Source organism: Nymphalis io, chromosome Z (genome assembly GCF_905147045.1).
Source record: "Nymphalis io chromosome Z, ilAglIoxx1.1, whole genome shotgun sequence".
NCBI classification, from domain to species: domain Eukaryota; kingdom Metazoa; phylum Arthropoda; class Insecta; order Lepidoptera; family Nymphalidae; genus Nymphalis; species Nymphalis io.
The window spans coordinates 9,080,897-9,093,828 of NC_065918.1; the positions used below are offsets into that span (position 1 = coordinate 9,080,897).

A 12,932-nucleotide genomic window follows, 5' to 3' on the forward strand; every position below is an offset into this window, starting at 1 on the left:
GTGACATAAACCAATTAATTTAGGTTATAATCGATTGAACGAATTCTGAAAATTAACTAAAGTAATATAATTCTGGCAGTCAGAGGCTGGCTTTTAATACAACACAACATAACAAATCGTGTAATAATTTCGTTGGTTAAGCACAAATAACACAATACATTTGAATAAGCCTACGAATCAATACAAGACACTTTAATAACAACAAAATTCTGAAATAATATAAACACTATATAAGGTCGTCAACAAAATTTGACAAATGGAAATTACTTAAGTATACATGCGGTAACATAATATTGATATACGTACTTATGTAAAACTGTCTTACAGATGTTTTTATTACAATACAAAATAAATAATACGGTATGTAAACTAACGTTAATACACAACATTGACGAAATGTCAACTGATGTAAATAATTGTAATATTAAACAAATTGAAATTAGATTGAATTTATAAATAAAATAATAATGCCAATCCCCGCCCTAGCTTGTCCAAAAGCATTCTTATACCATAGACGCGCGAAAGAGTTTTTGAGTTATGGTGAAATAGAGAATAGTTTCCAATGCAAGCTGTATGTATCCAACTAAGTCTTCCTATAAGAAGGTACAACAAAAATAGATTATTGTCGTTATTAAAAGTTACTATTTTCAATATCAAATACGATTTATTAACTGCGCACTAACGGTATCACTTATAAAGGTGGCTTAGCGGCGGTTTAGTTGAACATTGATTTCGCGCTTTATTGACATATGACATACGAAATAAGACATAACTTTATAAGAATATATAATAGTATAAGACTGGTTAATGTTGTATTTAAATAAAATATGCACTGTACAGTGATGTTATAAAATCGAATTATTCATTTTGAAAATTAAAAAATTTGTCGCGTAAATTGAATAATATTTATCGAATTTTATCATATTAGTCTATGGTATTTATTATATATGTATTGTATTCATTTTTTCATAACAAGTGTTGTTATAGCGTGAGTTGACGAGAATGGCTTTCGTTAGTTTGCATACCGTATATAATACTTGCAAATATTAATAAGTAAAAACTCAAATCCTGCTTCATAGATATGTTTTAACAACTCATATAGCTTTATAATAAAATGTTACATATACTTAGACAATTTCTATATTAAAATTTAAATAGCTTGAAGACGTAACACCTTAAAATCTCTTTAATGTTATGTAGTAACAAAAATTCTCATTACAAAAATTACAATTACAGAATCCTCTATATTACAATATAAGGCAATCAACTATACCAATTATTGAAATGTCATCGTGATCTATGTGTCTTTTAAAGTTTTTTTAAACATTTTTTAACTAAAGTATGTTTCGACGTAGTAAAATATAATTATATATAATATACACTTATATCTAACAATGTTTGTAAAACGCTAAAATATTACTATCGATTTATATATGTATGTATATATTTTTTCAATTATTGCTTTTAATCATGTCTATTCACAGTAGGTCATTTTACAAAAATATTTATATCATATAAATTAGTCAGAAAATACTAATCTGCTTAATTTGTCTTCGAAATCATGTCTCGGCGTGTGATTCTCATTTCAATTCAATGCACTACACGTAAAACGGATATCTCACCACGAAAAATATATATTTTTAATGATAGGAACCGTAGTCCGATCATATTATTTTTTGAAAAATAACATAAATAAAACCGGAACATTTAATATTAATAATCTGACTAATTATTTAATAATAAAAAAAACATACAGCGTATTCAAATAAATACATAAATTACATTTATAACAAATTCCGTATGAAATAATAAATTTTGAGAATAAGTGTTCGTCATTAAAATCGTTGTATTACGTTTTGTACGCATTGGTTTGAAAACAGAATGTAGATACAAAATGGCGTTCGACAAGATATGGGAGATCAATACAAATCGTTGAGCAATTAACATATTAACAACTTCTCCGTCCCTCGAGTCACATTTGACTCGTGCTTATGTTTGATTATTGTATTTTCTATACGGTCAGTGAAGTTGTTAAAGCTACCTTTAAACTAGTTCTACAACTACGATGAAGAAAAAGTGGAAGTCAGATAAGATATAGTAGAAGCCTTAAACTAGTATTGTATGACAGATTAAAAATATACAACAAAAGCGAGTGATAAGTGACGATGTTCCGTACCCAATGTTATTAAATTACTTAAATAAAATTTGGTATTGCTTTCCTGTCATAAATAAATACTATATAAAAATACTTTTATTTATCAAAAGTCATATAAATGGTAGTAGTATGTTACACTTAATAAATGCATAATATTTTATTATATATCTAGATACAAGAGTAATAGATGAAAAATGAAAAAATATATATAAGAGTGTTGATTCATACATATACTTACATTTACATGCATATGTATTGTGATTGATCTAACAATAAATTAATGTAAAAAAGTAGCCTCATTGACCCTAACTTTGTTCCATTGCTAATTTAATAATTGAAATGACACGAATTCTTTTCACTTTTGTTTAATTGCAAGTAAGTATGTACGTACGTTTATGTATATATGAATTTTAAGTGGTCGATCCACTACAAAAATGTAAAAAAGTAGCCTCATTAACCCTCCTAACCTTGTTGACGCGATATTGCCTTTGTTTAATTGCAAGTTTGTATGTGCTTACTTTTAATTATATATGAAGTATAAGTGATCGATCTACTTTAATAATGTAAAAAAGTAGCCTCATTGACTACCTAACTTTGTTTAATTGCATATTTAATAATTGAAATATCGTCCAGGGAAAAACCGTCAAACTTACAGATTTACATAATCTACACGTAATAATAATAGTCATTTGGTACGGAACCATAGAACATGGTACGAAATAATTAAACGTTTTTTTTTTATTTGTTGTAAGGCGAAGAAATTGAAATTTATCCTATCGTTACGCGTTTTACACTCGATCGTAAAAATAATGTTTTATAATAACATGATAAATCACAACCCAAACAAAAAAATATTAATCATACAAGAAAATTGTTATAATATATTGACAGACATTAACTAGCCTAATAAAAAAGCAGGAATATACTTATAATACGCGTAGAATATAATGGATAAGATAATTGGGATACAAAAACACGTATTTAATATTAGATATAATAGAAGGTAAATCCTTTAAAGTTATATGGAAGAGTAGCGTTTTAATAAAAATCATTTTTTAATTCCATCAGTAGGGCATTTAAGACTAGTTAGAAATAGCAGGAATGTTGGAATTTCACATAATGGGAAGACATTGTCTTAGGGATTAAGAATAGGATTATGAATAAGGAACGTTGTAATTATTATAATTATGATAATCATTAAGCCGAGTGTCCACAGAAGGAAAATTATCAAATTTTGGATTTTGTTATTCCTTTAAATTCCTTTTATATTAACGCGCATTGTATGTGCCGTGTACACGCTTAATTAGATGCGACCACTTGCAAGGAATTGTAAGTTAATGCAAAATTTGCGAATTACCTCCTTGGAATCACACCTTTACAATACTATAGGATTAAAAATGAAAGTGTATACTACATTAGTATCGAAGTTTTGAAATATTGAAAATTGTTTCATAATTTTTTATATTACACATGTCCGTTTCTTATTTCATTACAAATAGTATATATTACATGAAAGTTATTTTGTTTTAAATTTTATACAAATGACTTTACGTATCAAACTTGCGATTAAATATCAAAACGAGTTGCCTAATTTAAATATTACCATTGGTCCGATAGTTTGTGCATCTTGTCATATACTTACAATTATTTATAATTAATTGTCAGTGTCGATTTTTATTTTAACAGATAAAATATTTTTTCATTAACGTCATAATTATGAAATGTGCAAAATCTAAATTGCTGAATCTCGTTTTTTTTTTAAATATATCATAATATATATATATATTTTTTTTATTAATATTTTTGTACATTTTCATATGTGTATTGCAGGCTGTCTATGTGAACATTTTTTTATATAAATTAGATCTTTTACAACAATAACATTTTTAATCTACCTTCAATAACAGAAATATATTTTGTAGATATAACACTGAACCAAGTTGTTGAGATAAATAAAGACATGACGTAACTTTTAAATTTGGAATGTTAGTTTTTTTTATAATCAGTAATCACACAACAAAAGTAAATAATCTAAGGTACGAAAAATAATTCAATAACATAAAAAGAAATTTTATCTATGCTAACTTTTATAAACTGTTATAAAATAGAACACTTGCTATTAAATGCATTTTTATAATGTTTCTTTCAAAATGTTACTTTTAACATATATTTTTGCAGTGACAAAGAATTAGCTGTGGCGATTTTAAAAATATATCAAACGAGCGAACTCTACGCAGATAGATATATTTTTTAGCAAATAAATATTGTATAATTTTAATTATCTTTAATAACTTTCGCGTATTTAAATAAAAGAAAATAAGAAAACTTATATTAACGATATCCCTGTCGTACGAATCACACGTGAACCATGGTTAATATTTAACTATTGTGACTTTTTCGTCAAGGACTCTGCTAAAATATTATCATTTGTATAAAAATACTATGAATTGTATAAAAATACTTATTATATAATAGAGCTCGCTCGCCTCAATTGAAACGGTACTTATTGGAGTAACAATCCGTCCTTTACACACGCGATACTTCATGAATATATTTCATTTTCCGTCCCTCCTTTGCAAAACTTCGAAGAGAACGACGTTGGAATCGAAGTCGCTCTCCTCGCTAGCCAGGTTCTGCCATTTATTTTCGTCCAGTAGGGGTTCGTGGTGCTCCTCCTTCGACTTTGCCTTTCTAGCTCTGCCCATATCCTCGAAGTCGATAGCGTGGACAGTTCCAACTACAGACTTTATAACGAGTACCTTGTGGACGATGTGGCCGATTATACCGAGCAGACACACAGCCAGGCCGATCACATTTATGAAGCTCAGCTGATCCCCACTCACTTCTACGGCCAAGACTAGAATGCACATTTCCTGAAATAATAAAAAGGAACCATTATTATTTACATATTTAGTATGTCACTAGCTGCCCGTCCCGACTTCGTACTGGTATAATAAGTATTTTATCGCGTACAAAATTTTTTTAGTGCGATAGCGAAAGCTCGCACTAAAAACTACTAATCTAAGATGACCGTTAACGACTCAACGACCTCTGCTCCGCATAACTGAGCACCCGCACTGATTGCATCGCTGACTGCCACAATAATTAAATTTGTTTTTATTTGTTCGTTTGATAGAACAAATAATAAGTTTGTAGTTCCCACTTAATTAACCCAGAGTAAAATGGCACAGGACATTACACAGTGGATGTAATTAAAGTACACCAGGCGAATCGAATTCACATTAGTCAACAATCTTATTTTTTAACGGCGAATGCTGCAAAGCTTTCACTTAGCCTTTATAAAAAATATGTATAGCCTATTCCAACCGAAGGTTAGATTTACATATTCCATGAACATTTGCTAGTAGGTCTGCAATATTATGCACAACAGTTATGTATAATCTTGATTAGATCTTGATTTATAATTCAACAGTTTTCCATTTAACTTTTCCAATTTACTACCAAAGACATCACATCAATTCAACGTCAAAGTTGTTTATTGATTCCATTGATTGGAATAGGATATTTTCAATATGGTAGGATATATTCTCTGGTGGTAGGGCTTTGTGCAAGCTCGTCTGGGTAGGTACCACCCACTCATTAGATATTCTACCGCAAAACAACAATACTTGATATTGTTGTGTCCCGGTTTGAAGGGTGAGTGAGCCAGTGTAATTACAGGCACAAGGGACATAAAATCTTAGTTCTCAAGGTTGGCGGCGCATTGGCTATAAGCGATAGTTGACATTTCTACAATGCCAATGTCTAAGGGCGTTTGGTGACCACTTACCATCAGGTGGCCCATATGCTCGTCCACAAAAAAAAACAAAATGGTAAAAGTCGGGCTATGAATATATATAAAAAGCCGAGATGGCCCAGTGGTTAGAATGCGTGAATCTTATCCGATGATCGTGGGTTCAAACCCGGGCAAGCACCACTGAATTTTCATGTGCTTAATTTGTGTTTATAATTCATCTCGTGCTTGACGGTGAAGGAAAACATCGTGAGGAAACCTGCATGTGTCTAATTTCATTGAAATTATGCCACATGTGTATTCTACCAACCCGCATTGGAGCAGCGTGGTGGAATAAGCTCCAAACCTTCTCCTCAAAAGGGAGAGGAGGCCTTAGCCCAGCAGTGGGACATTAACAGGCTGTTACTGTACTGTACTGTACGGGCTATGAAAAAGCCCTACCGATAACTAAGTATGGAAAACGGCGTAATAATTCTGCCTTGCTATATATTCTATTCAAACTTGTTTAAAAAAGTATTTTGTATTCATTTAAATAGATATTGTAATTAGTACTTAAAACTAGCACTTTCGAACATAATTATTAGACATACATATGTATAGATTAAACCTTGTTGACTGTTAGCCTTATGGCAAAACCTTTCACGGAAATAAGTGATAATAATACTAATATTGAATACTAGTTATAACTGCGAAGAAGATGTAAATACTGAAAAGTGTGTGTGCGTAAACACGCTCTCCAATTGCGTACTCTTACAGTTCAATGCTACAACAATCCGATAAGACCGGAGAGAGATCAGACGTAGAACCAAATGCTCTAAACTTTCCGAAATTGTAATACTGCTAACATCCTTATTACAGCATAGAATTTCGCTTACCTTAAATATACCCGCGATAGACAACGTGAGACTAGAAGTGTAAGTAACGACAAGAAATTCACTAATTTCCATAGCGAAAGCTATCGTCGCCCCCACAGACACTTTAAGTATCGTAGGCATTAATGCTTCAGGGGAGAGTTTGATCAATTCGTCGATACATTTAAAACCTGAAAATCATAAAATAATTATTACAATAAATATTTCTAAATGGATCATTATGTTCTTGAGAGTAATTAATAATGACGACTGTAGAATAAAAAATTATTTGGGAGTATCCATAACAAAGTCCTGATTCTAAGCATTACCTATCCTGCCTTGAACTGCACATTATTTCATTTTTTTTTTTTTTTTTATATTCGCCGGGAGGGCAAATGACTCTACTCCACCTGATGGTAAGTGGTAGTAGAGTCCAAACGCGACGACGGACAGTACAGACGGGAAAAACGTTCTGCACTAGTCGCCTTCGCCTTGCCGGCCCGCAAGATGCCTCTTCACGCCTCGTTTGAAGGAACCCGGGTTGTAAGAGGAGGGGAACAAGTGAGCTGGTAAGGAATTCCATTTTTTGGAAGTGCGACAAAGAAAGGAGTTGCCAAATTTCTTTGTTCGCGATGGAATTGATGTCACAGTTAGGCGGTGACATCGAGAACCAGCTCGCGTGGACTTAAGAAGGAAGGGGGAAGCAGGAATTAGAGAGAATAATTCCTCAGAGCACTCGCCGTGATACAGTCGATAGAAAGCGCTCAGTGCTGCTATCTCACGACGCAATTGTAAAGGTTCAAGGGTGTTTGAATGCTGTACCAGAACGTTTTTGTTCACATCTGCCTTTGTCAGCAGAGACTGGGCAACTGTGCAAGAGATATTATTGTGCAAAAACGAGCGTGCAAACACAAGAGCACTCTCTATTCCTTTACTTTCATCATTCGACCTCTGACTGATTAGATACGACTAGAAAATCCAGATTACCGTTTTATTGAAATTTTGAAATTTTCGATTGCGTTTTGAAACCAAAACCTCGGTAGACACTAGACTAACGAGGCGGTTGGGGTATTACATAATATATATATAAATAATAAGTGACAAGCGCAGGATTACGCACAGCCTGAATTACTTTATAAAAGTGCTTAATATAGAAGCAGACTATTATCGTGACCTTGAACGCATCTGGTCCGATAATCCCAATTATACTCGTGTTATTTATTATTCTTAGAGTTTTACCTTAAATTATTTTAAGTTATTATATTATTATTACAAAATTTTTAATTGATTTCGCCCGATTAACTCAAAAACTGCTAATCCTATTAATATGGTAATTTCAGAATAGATATGGCCTATACAGTGTGTGTATATGATGCATATATTTTGAGATACAACCAGCATATTATGTCAACTTAGTAGCATATAAAAATGTCGACCTAAGGATTTTCCAAACGAACGTTGCTAAACTATATTAGATAAAAGACAACGACACAGACAAAAATGTGTAAAGAAAATATTTTCGAAAGTATATGATTAGTAATTTATAAGGTTAATGAAAAAAGAGATAGCTTAGACAGTGGGAACAAAAGATATCTACAAAGCGACGAACCTACGACATTTTCTCTAAGGTATAATAAGGTGTGTCTTTAATAAACTATATATCGAAAATAATAATAATATCCTGGGACATTATTCACACACGACCATCTGATCCCAAATTGAACTTGTACTATAGAAATCAGACAACTGATATACTACATATACTACTTTTCTTTTGTAAATACATACTTATGTTGATAAATACACCCAGACTCAGGACAAACAGACATGTTCATGTACATAAATGTCTGTCCCGGGCGGGAATCGAACCAACAATCTTCGGCGTGAACCACGTCAACCGGCTCGTCAAAATAAAGCGTATTATAATGTGAAATTCCATATCGATCGAATTGGCAGTTTTTGTGTTCATCCATAGAAAACAAATGAACATAACTTATAATATTAGTATTACTAGTATATTTATTCCTTAAAGTGATATTAAATATTTCCATACCTTCAAACATTATAGTGAAAGGGAGCAGCGATAAGAACATCCAGGGTTGCACGTGAAACACCATATCCACAGGATTGTGGAGCCCTAGTTTAGATTTCTGCATTAGCAGCTGAGCGAAGGTCCAACGAAGACCAGCCGCGAACGACGCGAGGAGCAAGAAGTTAAATCCGAGAAGATTAAACTGCGTAGCCTTGTATGTGAACATTATCAGACCAACTGATATCATGAACACAATGCCAACCAACGACCATGACTGGAATAGAAAAAATGTAAAACTATTAAAATTGCAATAAAACAAAAAAAAAATCAATTTCTTATTTTTATTTCCTTTTTTTATTGTGAGGTCTGGCTTATAATATTTTTAACCAACGAACATAATAATAGAATTTTCTAATTATAACTTGTTTGATTTTAGCTGCCATACATTGGAAATACATTAAGATAACAATATGTAACATAAACTTTGAATTAGTAAATATAGTCGTATGTTATCGTCATTTATTCGCAGCATACACATAATTTTATTATTTAAGCTTGCATATTAGTTACTTCGTAAACAGAAAATAAATTTAATCTATTATTAGCTCTCTTAAACAAAACATAATTTTATTATTTAAGCTTGCATATTAGTTACTTCGTAAACAGAAAATAAATTTAATCTATTATTAGCTCTCTTAAACAAAACAAAATTTTATTATTTAAGCTTGCATATTAGTTACTTCGTAAACAGAAAATAAATTTAATCTATTATTAGCTCTCTTAAACAAAACAAAATTTTATTATTTAAGCTTGCATATTAGTTACTTCGTAAACAGAAAATAAATTTAATCTATTATTAGCTCTCTTAAACAAAACAAAATTTTATTATTTAAGCTTGCATATTAGTTATTTCGTAAACAGAAAATAAATTTAATCTATTATTAGCTCTCTTAAACAAAACAAAATTTAAGGTTGTATAAAAAGTTTACTACAAGGTTTAAGGTAAAATAATATTCATACTAGGTTCTTTGCAGATTATATAGCAATAGCAAATAGATGTGACGTAAACTATATTAATGAAGCATAAAGATTATAGGCATCGCAATTTTTTTATTTTCGATAGTAGTGCAACCTTAGTTCATAAATTTAAAATAATATGTCTAACTTATCATAGAGTTTAGTAGATATATTTTCGCAAAGCATCTTGCATTATGCTGAGGTTTTAAATATTATTCGCATCCTTGACAAATAAATATCGCTTAGCAAAAAGAAAAAGAAATATTTATATCGCATACAATTCGCATTTAGCATATCTTCAAAATGTACAAAATATATGTAAACTCTAAACATGTTATTTAGCATTTAATTAATATTATCTCTTGGTGTAGTTTTATGATCGTGAGTTATCTGAAAATATATATGCTTATTTACAATAACAAAGAAATATAATTTGTTTATACGTATTTTCTTATAAAATAGTCAAAATAATCATAAATTTTTTTATGTGACAAAATCATTCTAGTAATTAATATATTATATTTTCTTTTTGTTTTGTTAATACTTCTTTAATAATGGACAACAATATAAAATATGCAAAGCAAAGAAGACATTTAAAGAAATCACACAAGCTTGCTTCAACAGGAAATGGAAACCTTAAGTATTATAAACTATAACATGATTGGGTTTAATATAAGAAAAAAACTGTTTCAAACTTAAAATAGAGATGTTAGTTATATAGTTGAAAAATATAATTGTTCAAATGCTTGTTTTATTTTTGATCAGACTGAGAGAATGTTCACAATCTAATAATATATGTTTTGTTTACATATAAAATTTGTTGCATACAGATAATAATTAATAATATAAGTTATAAATTTTTTACATTGTTAAGAATTTTACTACCAATATCTTTATTATTAAACCACAACTGTAATTAAACAGAAAGGAATTGTTTTAAAAGTGGTTGTTGGTGATGCCCTGGGTAGCACACAAGTTTATTCTAAAGCACAGCAACGCTTTAGTATTGCTTAGTATATAAAAAATCAACATTTTATTAAATAGAATTTAAGACAGCGTAGAGTAAATAATTATGAAAAAAAAATGACAAAACACTTTGTATCCTTGAAATCATCACTGTAACGAAGCAGCTAAGCGGAAAATTGAGTATCTATGTATTTAGGTTAAAGTAATAACAAGATATCAACAAATTATAACCATTGAACAAATCATAAGTTATTTATTATAAATAAATAAAGAAGTGTGTATGATATTTCTAATAATATTTTTGATTCAAATATAATTAATTTTTCAATAATAATTAATGTTAAACTATCTCATTATTTTATCATTGAATTTCTTACCAAAAGTATTCAGTTTTGTCTATCTAATACAATTTATTACAAATTTTCTAATGTAAACCTGATAAATCATTATTAAAAAACACAATTTTAAACAAGTTAATAATTTCTGTTAAATATGTGTAATGGCTGTAACTTACTACTTAGTTTTTGTCCATTAGAATAATGTAAATTATAAACAAATAAACTTTATCCCACAACAAATAACAATCATTAAACAATAAGATGTAAATAAAAAATATGTTTTGATAAAGAACTGACTTTTACAAATTATATCATTACCTAATTAATTATTATTTACAGATATTAATTAAATATAATGTAAAAAAACACCAAATACCTTTTTTTCGAGTCCTAAGAGAATAGCAAATCCAAGAATGAATATAATGGTTGTTGATTTAGTCATAGTGTAGAGCGAAATTGTTACAAGTTCCAAGCCCCAGTTGGAAAATCCAACATCTATACCACTAGCAAGCCCGGTAGGGCCCACTGACCTCAGGCATGTGATAAATGACAACATCAGCTGTGGTGTTCCAGTAATTAAATACAGGATCAAACGCACTAGAACTGATAGTATCCATTTGACCACCAAATGGTACATAACCACTGTAAGGGGGAAGTGAAATTCCTGGAACAGTTTTTATTATAGTTTCAACTTTAGTTAATATTTAAGAAATATAAATATTTTGAAATCATCAAAATGTGTAGTATCAATAAAGAAAGAAAAAATAGTAATAGAAAGCAAAAATTAATAGTAAGCAATAAAAAATGCAATGGAATAAAAAATTATTATAAAATAAAATTCAATATTTAATATCCAGTCATCGTCTTATCTATTAATGCAAATTGTCAGCCTCATTTTGGATTATAATTATCAAAGCCATAAAATGATAACAAATAATACAGAAAACTCGTACAAATCATTTGATAGACTAATGAAGTTTCATATTATTTTTAGTAATGTTCATTAAGTTTGGTTTATGTTTAGTAATAAGATGAATAATTAGTTCAATAAAATTTTATGCTATACGAACCTTTAACAGCCATCTCTGATAGAAAGTAAGCCCAATGGATAAAGAAAAATAAAGCAATATTAATCCTAACGACAGTAGGCTTTTTTGAAAACATATATCAGACCATTTTCCTTTTGGTTTACTGGTAAAGACGTCTTCGTCGGCATCAGACTTTAACGACAGCTGTTCATATTTTGCACCTGGCATTGCGAGCGCAACGCGACTGGTCTCTCTTTAAATAATCACTCAATAGCATAGCAACTCATACTACATACTATTATTTAACATATTAAGTGTAAAGTTTTAATTGAAACTAGACAAAAAAGCTAAACAAGTTTAAAGCAAGTTAACTTTTGCTTAAACACCGTATATAGGTACCCTAAATGTCACTATGATAAATTTAATTGAAGTTTTTGCAATTTACATATTGTCAGTGTCTCCAGTCATCACTACTCAACTGTCATTGTCAAATGTCTTATTGGCGTAGACACTAGACAGAGAAAATATTCTCTGTGTACGGTTCCAACAAAAGATTATGCTTAGTGATGTGCCGAGTTGGCCATTTTAGCATTCGAGATTTCTGGTAGTTGTTAAAAATTAATCGAGTCAGTATACGAGTCGGAGGACTCTGACAAATACTCGGATCCTTATATGAGTATTCGAATAATTAATATGCCCGAATATTTTTGAATTATGTACATAATATAACGATATTTTTCATTTTTTTTTTAAATGTAAGCTAGCGCTTGACTGTTATCACACGTAATGGA

General features: G+C 30.1%; 2 protein-coding genes across 4 annotated transcripts in view; both read right to left on the bottom strand.

Annotated features, from left to right (window-relative positions):
- The window catches only part of LOC126780736 (solute carrier family 35 member C2), a 98,123-nt gene extending 85,592 nt beyond the window's left edge, over positions 1-12,531 (bottom strand). Inside the window, exons 1-5 of one of the 2 annotated variants that reach the window (XR_007670531.1) lie at positions 12,184-12,531; positions 11,490-11,777; positions 8,814-9,066; positions 6,785-6,951; positions 3,527-5,028 (exon numbers count right to left, since the gene is read on the bottom strand). Coding sequence is in view for 1 of the 2 variants with exons in the window: in XM_050505407.1 (XP_050361364.1) it covers positions 4,711-5,028; positions 6,785-6,951; positions 8,814-9,066; positions 11,490-11,777; positions 12,184-12,369 (1,212 nt within the window). In the remaining variant the exon portion in view is untranslated. Of the gene's footprint in view, positions 1-62; positions 5,029-6,784; positions 6,952-8,813; positions 9,067-11,489; positions 11,778-12,183 lie in introns of those variants that run through there. The other variant, XM_050505407.1, reaches the window with a different exon arrangement.
- The window catches only part of LOC126780716 (pyruvate dehydrogenase phosphatase regulatory subunit, mitochondrial), a 236,825-nt gene that overhangs the window by 210,742 nt on the left and 13,151 nt on the right, over positions 1-12,932 (bottom strand). The gene's annotated exons all lie outside the window — the stretch shown is intronic.